The sequence below is a fragment of the Pundamilia nyererei genome, unplaced genomic scaffold, assembly GCF_000239375.1.
Source record: "Pundamilia nyererei isolate P.nyererei 1_Seehausen unplaced genomic scaffold, PunNye1.0 scaffold00031, whole genome shotgun sequence".
Classification (NCBI taxonomy): Eukaryota; Metazoa; Chordata; class Actinopteri; order Cichliformes; family Cichlidae; genus Pundamilia; species Pundamilia nyererei.
The window spans coordinates 1,772,578-1,781,783 of NW_005187432.1; the positions used below are offsets into that span (position 1 = coordinate 1,772,578).

At 41.9% G+C, this 9,206-nt stretch overlaps 1 protein-coding gene across 6 annotated transcripts in view; it reads right to left on the reverse strand.

The window, feature by feature from the left end:
- Nucleotides 1-291: 291 nt before the first annotated feature.
- Nucleotides 292-9,206, reverse strand: part of fubp1 (far upstream element (FUSE) binding protein 1) — an 11,774-nt gene continuing 2,859 nt past the window's right edge. For 2 of the 6 annotated variants that reach the window (XM_005729019.2, XM_005729015.2), the window contains exons 6-19: nucleotides 9,064-9,135; nucleotides 8,915-8,972; nucleotides 8,588-8,750; nucleotides 8,395-8,493; nucleotides 8,195-8,290; nucleotides 8,001-8,103; nucleotides 7,494-7,733; nucleotides 7,030-7,190; nucleotides 6,780-6,931; nucleotides 6,617-6,693; nucleotides 5,949-6,074; nucleotides 5,546-5,620; nucleotides 5,017-5,079; nucleotides 292-3,600 (exon numbers count right to left, since the gene is read on the reverse strand). In XM_005729019.2, coding sequence (XP_005729076.2) covers nucleotides 3,425-3,600; nucleotides 5,017-5,079; nucleotides 5,546-5,620; nucleotides 5,949-6,074; nucleotides 6,617-6,693; nucleotides 6,780-6,931; nucleotides 7,030-7,190; nucleotides 7,494-7,733; nucleotides 8,001-8,103; nucleotides 8,195-8,290; nucleotides 8,395-8,493; nucleotides 8,588-8,750; nucleotides 8,915-8,972; nucleotides 9,064-9,135 — 1,661 coding nt within the window. In that variant the 3' untranslated portion in view covers nucleotides 292-3,424. The remainder of the gene's footprint in view (nucleotides 3,601-5,016; nucleotides 5,080-5,545; nucleotides 5,621-5,948; nucleotides 6,075-6,616; nucleotides 6,694-6,779; nucleotides 6,932-7,029; nucleotides 7,191-7,493; nucleotides 7,734-8,000; nucleotides 8,104-8,194; nucleotides 8,291-8,394; nucleotides 8,494-8,587; nucleotides 8,751-8,914; nucleotides 8,973-9,063; nucleotides 9,136-9,206) is intronic. The other 4 variants (XM_013909808.1, XM_005729017.2, XR_001290323.1 and 1 more) reach the window with 3 other exon arrangements.

The window sequence follows — 9,206 nt, forward strand, 5'->3', positions numbered from 1 at the left end:
CCACCACTGTAAAAAGAGGATAGGTCCACTAAGGTGAGCACTTATCTCTTAAGCTGTAGACTTCTGAAATTCAAACATGTGTATAGACTGGATGGAGATCGCTTTGTTCTGATTTTTTTCTCCAGACTAAGTCCAGAAAGGTTACAAGAAACGAGTGTTTGTTGTTCAGCTGGGATCATATCATACAATGTTAAAGTGTTACCTGTTTTGACCGATTGGTGAAATAAAGTTGAATGTGTGCAAATAAAGACTGAGAATGTCCTCCTTTGAAATAAGACTCCACAACAATGGTCCAGTTTATTTGTTACAACTTTAATGAACATGGCAACATTTCAAAACCAAAAACAGTTAAATTCAAGAAACAAACCAATAGATTATACACAGCACATGAAACCTTGATTACCTCTAAGGCATGCTCCTTGTTTAGTCTTCTACACCCCTCGAACTCTGTGTTGAAACACTGAGTGTCTCACGTGTACACAGCCCCGAACAAACAGTGAGTGACCTTATTTTTACTACAGAAGTGTTTTAAACTGATAAACCCCAAAGTTCCTGTCCTCATCCAACTTTCTAAAGCACATTCCTGTCTGCTGAAAGTTACTCATGAAGGCATTCACAGCGATTAAAAACAACTTTCAGACAACTCTAAACAAACTATGGCATCATGGTTAAAAAGAGACAAGTCAAACCGGGCAGCAAAAACAAATCTAACCAACACTTTTTGCAATCAAAGAATTTAAATTTCATTGGGTTGCTGTTTTTTTTGGGTTTTTTACCTTATCACTGGAGCTCTTGAACGGTCTACGTTCAGCAGCAGGATAGACTCAAAGGATTCCTCCTTTTGTGTGTAGGGGGGGGACAAACTACGACACGGGCCTGATTCTACGACCTAAGCCTGCAGCATCCTCCAACACTGTGAGCGAGAAGTGAAGGCGTTTCAATAGCAGATTTGCACTGCACTTGAGGGCAGATTCACACCACGACAGGAAAAAAAATTATTAAAAATCATGTATTGAACCGTTTCGTTTCTTTGACCTAGCAGTTTAGCATGCAGTTTTACACCAGTGTCAATCTAAAGCATCGACATACAGTCACTTTCAGACTTACCAGGGTGCAAATATATAGGCTATTATCATATTAAGCAGATTCGACATTACCTCCTATGCAACAACCTTTTCACTTGTCAAAACTTCACATCATGCAGTTCATTCATGGGGAAAAAAAAATGGGCTGTGAATTTCCTGGACATTTTCTTTTTGTTTAATGACACAGGTAAGCATTTGTTTGCATGTATGTCACTGGACAAAAACACTGGTTTTCCTTAGGTTTCGCTTACCTGTGTTATTGCAGCAGAACCTAAGGTGCAAGGTCTGGGATGACACTGCAAAGATCAGATATATATGTATGTATATATTGCACTCTTTGCCGTCAGTGAACAATGCAGTCAAAGAGATCGTTTGGACTTTAACATTAACAGCCTTTCACAGCAGTGCTCATTCATAAAAAAAAATCATCATCAATACTGAGCTAATCAGCAGCACTTCCACTACTAGCATTCCACATGCTTATTATAAAGGACATATTAGAGAGAGATTATCAGCAGAAACCTAAGCATGCTACGCTGGAGTTATGCAGGAGATTTCTAAGCAAATATATTGCAATGAATGGCATTTTGTTTTTAAAAAGACATCAACTACACAATGGCAAGTTGGCAAATATTCAGAACGCAAAAAAACCCCAACATGGACATCCTTAAACAGTTCCTACCAGCAGTGTAACAGACCTCAGTTCAGAAATCCAACTACCTACACAAACAATCTACAGGAGCTGAGTAAAGAGAGTCTCAGAAACATGTGGTACAAGAATCATCACATTCTGAAGCGCTAAGCCTCTCCTGAGAACATTTCATACTTACCCAAAGACAAAGGAGGGAGGGGGGGAGGGGAAAGGGCAATATTTGAGAAAAAATAAAAAAAATACTACATCGTTGGCAGTTTATAAAGCGTTCTTTCTCAAAGTCAAATCACAGGTTTTTTTTGTACTTACATTACAGGAGGGCTCAACTGATGGATGCCGACTGCTTAGCCACCCCAGACCCTACAACATCTACCACTTTTTGTTGCATCGTTTTATACTTTTAAAAACATTCTTTTCAAAGAAAGACAAGTGTAAACATGTGAGTTCACAATTGGGCAAGACAAATGTTTCAATGCATTTTTTCTCTCCCTCTTTCCTTTTCAAAACAATTTTACCTCACTGTCCTGGAAAAAGAACAGCACAAAAGGTAGATGGATATATAACACTAAAAATATGCAACATTTCTTAGAACCGCATGTTGAGAAGGATACTTGGCTTACCGCTTTTCTAAACTTGCCTGTGGAGGAGGAAGTGACTATCAAGGGAGGCAGCAAAAAATAAAAAAAATATATATATACAGTGCAAACTACACCTCAACAATATCAGCAACCAATGCAAAAAGTGAGAAGGAATGCCACAGCAACGCAGGTAATGCATGAGATCACGACACACAGATACCGTCGGCTTTCTCGTGACAAACATTTTTTCTACTTGCTAGAAATAATATGAAATATATAAATAACAAGTCTGAACCACCCGGCATCACTGCACGCAAGTAATGTGACTACGAGTCTTATAGACAGTTGGAGAGAGACAGGACAGCACAATTTGGTTTTGGACAATCAGTTCAAACTATAACGCCCACCCCACCTATCCCCGCCCCTGCTCAGCGGCCTCACGGTAAAACAAAAACAATCATACAGAAATACATCTCCACCCCAACTTACCAACACAGGAGGTTTCAGTTTGTTTTATTGCAAAAAAACACAACAGGCAAGAGCAATTTTTAAAACTGAGATGATTTTACATGGTAATGTCTACAGTTTAATAAACATGACTTCTAACCACATTTAATGTAGATACAGGGCTGGAATGACCATATGTATAATTACCTCACTAAAAACAAAGCATTTACAAGAAAAAAAGAATAACAAAATGGAAAAAAAAAAAAAAAAAGAGAAAAATCAAAGAGGACGTGTTCGCCGGGTAATCTGCCATCTATGTGAAACACTTTCAAACCAAGGAAATTTAAGATCTTCATCAAGGCGTCTGCATCCAAACATTTAACAAAGGATTTTGTTTCGACAATGTAGCATTTACTTTATGTCCACTTCACATTACTGGCCCTGTGCAGAAGAAATACATAGAAGATACATTGCATGTTAACAGCAGAAACAGTGGACTCAGCTTCCCAAAATAAAAAGCTAAAAAGCCTGTGTAGGAAGGAAGGTGGTTTTGGTTAAGTGTGTGAGGCTGCTGCGGTCACCGGAGCCCTGTGAAAACCTGAGGAGTGAAGCGGGTTACGGTGCAAAACGACTGAGTGTACGTGAATGTGGACAGCGCATTATTATCGGGGCGGGTGTACCTGGGGAGCTTGTGGCGCCGCGCCCATCGGCTGTGGGTTGGCCGTGCCGTAGTAAGCGGCCTGCTGCCGGTAGTACTCCGCCCAGGCCGCGCTGTAGTCCGGCTGGCCTCCAGGTTGAGAGGCAGCCGCTGCCGCTGTGGCCTGAGGGGCCGCTTGACCTGCAGGGGATAAAAATAATAGAGAAAAAAATAAGTTTGTACAGCCAAAAAGCTCAAGGTCAAGTCTGAAGTTTTCTCACTGCACCTAAGAGACACCATGATAAAATTCATGAATGCTTTTTATAGAACTAAAATATAAGGAACAGAAAGCCAAATATGCTTCTCTGGGTTAGTTACACAAGCCAACAAGGCAGCTATTCAACTAGGGAGGCTCCTGGTGACTCATCTGCTAGACACTCAAAGAAAAAAAATTTATTTATTTTTTTAAAAAATGCAAATGAGTCTTTAATATAAATTAAAAAAAAAAAAATGCAAATGAGTCTTTAATATAAATTAAAAAAAAAAAAAAACAGGCCAGTTTAACATGTTTGAAGTCATTATTCACATTCCACAGGAATCAAATTAACTTGTACGTGTCACTGAGCGTGGCACTTTGCATTTAATGGTTATGTGGTCAGTTCATGTGGGATTTGAACATTAAATCGACCTCATAAGTGTCAAGTCAACACCCTGCCGAAAGATATCTACTCGTTTGGCTGTGAATGCCCTGTTCACTACCATGGATTCCTCCTCTGCGTTTCCTTTTTTTTTTTTTTACCAGTTTTGGAAATTAAATCAGTGAGAGAATAACAAATATACAGAATAATAATAATAATAATAATAATAATAATAATAATAATGAGGAGAATAATAATAATATAAAAGTAAAGAAGTAGAAGTATATAAAGCAGACCAGCCAGACAAGAGCAGGACAAAGGATATTAACAACCATTAGACATAACACAGCTTTCCCAACATACATTCAGCTACTATTAAATAAATTGTAAAAGTAGAACAAAAAAAAATTCAGGCCACAGTAAATGCTTCCAATCTTGTCAGATTAGATTTATAAGAAGGGGAACGAACCCGCCACTGAGGTCTCTTGGTGGCGGGTCAGAAACCTTCTTCCTTTCTATTGGGCGGCTGCGAGAACAGCAACTCTACTAGCAAGAGGGCTGCTTGTGGAGGCAACCACCCTTTAACATCAAACACACTCATACTTGTTATTTAACTAGACAAAAGCCTAACCTATGCTGTGTTAGGAGTAGTACGCTTGTTTTCCTCCATGCTAGCATCCAAAACCACAATAATGGGTTATTACACCAGGCTTTAGTTTCTTATACTACCATACTATATACACTAAAGCATGCTCTTGGTCTTACTCTCGTTGAATGAATGTAAAGTCTATGATGCAGCATGTGCAAGTAAACATTTATAACTCATCCAGCTGAAGAAACAGAAGGTGGAAATGGGGAGGAAACAAACCAGTCACATTGTTCTACAGATGTGCATGTCGGGTGGCAGTGAGAGTTACAGCGTAGGGTTTCAGACATATCTGCGGCGCGTTTTAGCACAAAACCCTGCTCGAGCACTCACCTTGTTTCTTATAATACTCCTCCCAGGCTTTCGTGTAGTCCTGAGGTTGCTGACTCTGTTGACCTGCAGAGTGAAAAGGAAGAAACACGTTAGAGCATTCAAGCATCAAATCGAACCACAAAACATAAACAATGACCCTACATTGCTTATATGCACAACCCCACAAGTCAAACACTCATCATTTAACTCCACAAAACACATACACTCAATAACAGTAAAACATTCATAGCACATGGAAGACTGTGCCATCAGTGTGGATAAAGCCCTGACTTAGTCTAGAAAATAATCTACTCTGAGCTGATAAAGGTGGATCTGTGTCCACAGCAGTCCTGCAGATAGTCAAAGTGTCCCAGTCTAAACAGCACAGCCGTCAAAAGTCAAACAAAGTGGAGGCACACTTGAAAACGCTCCACGGCAGGTTAGTAATGCTCACAAATACCCAGACCTGAAAAAGAAGCTGACTGAATGGCCGAGGGCTGTTTAGACTGTCTTGTGTTAAGAGGTGTACACTGAAACTACGTTCATATACCCATTTTCTTGTAATATTCCTCCCAGGCCTTGGTGTAATCTGCCTGTCCACTCTGACCTGCAGCCTGTGGGTCACCTGTTAAAGAAAACGGTACTTGTAATTAGTCAATCATTCTCAGCAGTTTGTCCTCCACCTGCCTGGGTTGGGCTGTCAGCCTAGGGGTGGTGGAGGAAAACTACCCTGTTCCTGGGGTATTTAAAAAAAATGTTAAAAAGCTGCTCTGCAAAAGCAAAGTCATTTAAAAGTTGAAACCAAACCAATTTGTGTTTGTTAGTAACACAAATGAGACATGAGCACAGCACACTATCAGGTAAGTCTACTGAACTACACTGAGCTTGTCTGAACACTTTCCGTTTCTTCTGCTCCTCTGCTTTGCTTTAAGTGGAAAAAACACTCCGGTTACCTTGGCCGTTGGCTTGACTGGTGCCGGGCGCTCCGCTGGTCGGGGTCATGGGAGCCTGCGGCTGCTGGCCGTACTGAGCGTAGTACGCTGCCCACGCTGCTGCGTTGGCATCCGCTGCTGCTTTATCTGCATGCAAGAAACAAGCTGGTAACCACACAACAGCCAGGACTCATTCTGGCAGCAGCAATGTTGTGCCTTACTGAAGACATGCAAAGGCTAATGCTAGCCAACTGTAATAAGACACCATGTATCATCAAATCTGCTGATGTAATCAATACTTATGTTTTAGCACATAAATCTCAAATGCTATAATATTTTGAAAGCAAATATTTTCAAGAAAAAAAAAAACAAAAGAGTGTCAATAAAAGAGCATTTACTTCTGTAATTACTTTTTGTGCCTACAGGGGGCACTGCTTCTCCCCAGAGTGCAAATTCATAGTTAAAAAACAAAGCACCGAGCTCCTTGGCCCTGAAACTTCACCCTTTAGCGCTTTCCAACATTTATCCTGTTTGTTCCATTGTTTTTCATTTTGTTTCTGTTGGGTCGCTGTATTTTATGACTAACAGATATACTTTCTAACCTCTAACTGAGTATGATTTCAAATATTAAAATATGGCAAAGGGCTTTTCACATCTAATGCCCCCATTAATGCCCCCCAAATACTCACTTGGATCAGGCTGGCCCTGCTGCCAGTGTGGGTAGCCGTTGCCCCATCCCTGAGGCTGATATGGAGCAGGAGGACCACTGAAGGAAGAAAATAAGTAACCATCATCTCTCAGTCAGCCATGTTCAGATATTCTTACTATCAAAGAGGAGGCAACTGTACTTACTGTGGTCCGGGTGGGCCCTGATTGTATGGTCCAGGATTGTATGGACCCATGGGAGCACCAGGGGGTCCGGGTGGTCCTGGAGGACCATGTGGACCTGGTCCTCCATGTGGGCCAGGAGGGCCATGTGGGCCACCCATGGGAGTGACAGGTCCCTGATCAGAGAAATGGTGCGGTCAGTATAAGAGGGGTAAATAAAAAATAAATACCGGAGTCTTCACATGGAGGCTAATTATAAAAACAGTTAACTCACCCCAATTTTCTCCTCCACTAGTTGCCGGGCGTAGTCGATCTGCTGAGGAGACCCTCTGACTGTAAACATCTTAATGTTGGGGTCAGCGTTGGGTGGAGGATTCCTCTGGAGCTCGATTCTGGCTCCCGACTGCTGGCTGATGCCCTTGATTGTCTCACCACCTGGAAGAGAAACATGGTCAGAGTTTACAGGGAGAAAAATATTTTAACCGTTTTGGTTGACCCTTTCGTCTCTCTGATCTCTCTACCTTCACCGTGTCACTCTCTATTGTGTGTTCAGGTCTCAGATTATAGGGTTGGGGTTATCCATCAGCTTGTCAGCGTGGTGCATGAGTTTTCATCACAGACCATACACATTTTAAACCATTATTTACTCCATAAGGTGATTACTAAGAGTGCACTGCACTCCTAAAGTTTGTTTTAATAACTGAGCTCGAGCCCCACTGCTGTTGAGGAGCGACTTACCTTTCCCAATGATCAGACCAGTCTTCATGGTCGGGACCGTAAAGGTAAACTCTTGGAGGCCACCAGGGGGACCCATGTTCCAGTTGCCCTGACCGCGACCGCGTCCCCTGCCACCTCCATGCCCTGGAGGTCCTCCCGCCTGGACGCTCCGCAACAGGTCGGAAATGATTTCTGCCGCGTGCTGAGCCTGGTCAGGGGGACCCATGATCTGCGCTATCCTGTCTGGTGTGGTGCCATCATCTGGAGAGAGGAAGGAGGGCGATTTGAGACAACTCAATCACAATTTCAGCTTTGATTTCTATTACTGCTGTCACATTAAACAAATATATACTTTTCTAGTATTTCCTCTAATTATGCCTCTAACCAGCGATGCACTGTGCATGTGTTCAGGTCTCAGATCATAGGGTTGGGGTTATACATCAGCTTATCAGCGTGGTGCATGAGTTTTCATCACAGACCATTTTAAACTGCTTGATTTGCTTCATGAATGTCATGTTAGATGCTCACCTGGTTTGAACTGAATCCTGACGCCTGTGTCATTCTGAATTTTCTTGATCATTTCTCCATTTCTCCCGATAACAATTCCTACTGCAAAACGTGGGACAGGAACCTGAACAATAAGAGGACAGAAAAGCAAAATTAACACGATCCAAAAACCCTGGTCAACAACGTGATGAATTACACAAATGACAAGTACTGACATCTAAGCTGTCTCCTCCAATCCTTGAACCGTACTCGCTCCTCTGCTCCCTGAAGCCCTGATCTCTAATCAGCTCCATCACCATCTCTTTGGCTTGCTGGGGAGACAAAGTACATATTATTACAGTACAGTCTCCATGTGGAAGACTTGGAATTTAAAAAAAAAAGTTTTATGACATCAAAATCCCAGCTGAAGTCTCACCTGAACTTTAAAAGGTTCTCCTGAAATGCGTAGTGGTTTGTCTGCGCCTGTGTTTTGGGGCCCATCTTGGATCATGACCATTTTCACTCCAGCTCGTTCCTGCAAATGAGAAAATAAAACAAAAGGTGAGTCAGTAGCAATCACATCTAATTATCTCTATATATTTTTTGTCTCACTTTGACTTGAGGCTCACCTGAAGGCTTTTGATGGTTTCTCCTCCCTTGCCAATGACAAGTCCAGCTTTAGAAGCAGGTACCATAATCTCCTGAACAGTCATTCCTGGGCCGTCGTTGTGGTGGAACGCTGGGGCCGGACGCCCCTTCTCAACGATTTCTGTTAGTAGCCTCTTTGCCGTCCTTAAGGGAGAAAAAAAATTACCATTTTGTTTAGTAACGGATAGTAGGGCTGCTCGATTACAGCAAAAATTATAATAGCAACTTTTGGACTTTGGTCAAAAATACATTGCTGCCCACACCAACTTCCACAGGAATTCTGCATATGAAACAGGGGTGACACTTACTGGATTGATTCTGGTAATCCTGTTAATGTCACCGACCGATCTGGCATCCCTCCGCTGTCTACAAGAGAGAAGACACTGTAAACACAAAACCCTCCAAAAACAGTTGGTATGCTCCGACTTCTCAGCACTGGCAGCAAAGCCAAACCTACCAGGGGCAATCTGTATTTTGCACCCAGACTCCTGCTGGAGACGTGATATTTGTTCACCTCCTCTTCCAATAACTAGAACAGGCAATGACAAAAAACAAGTATAAATATCAAATTCTAAGAGCACAGAAGTTATGCTTTTTTTT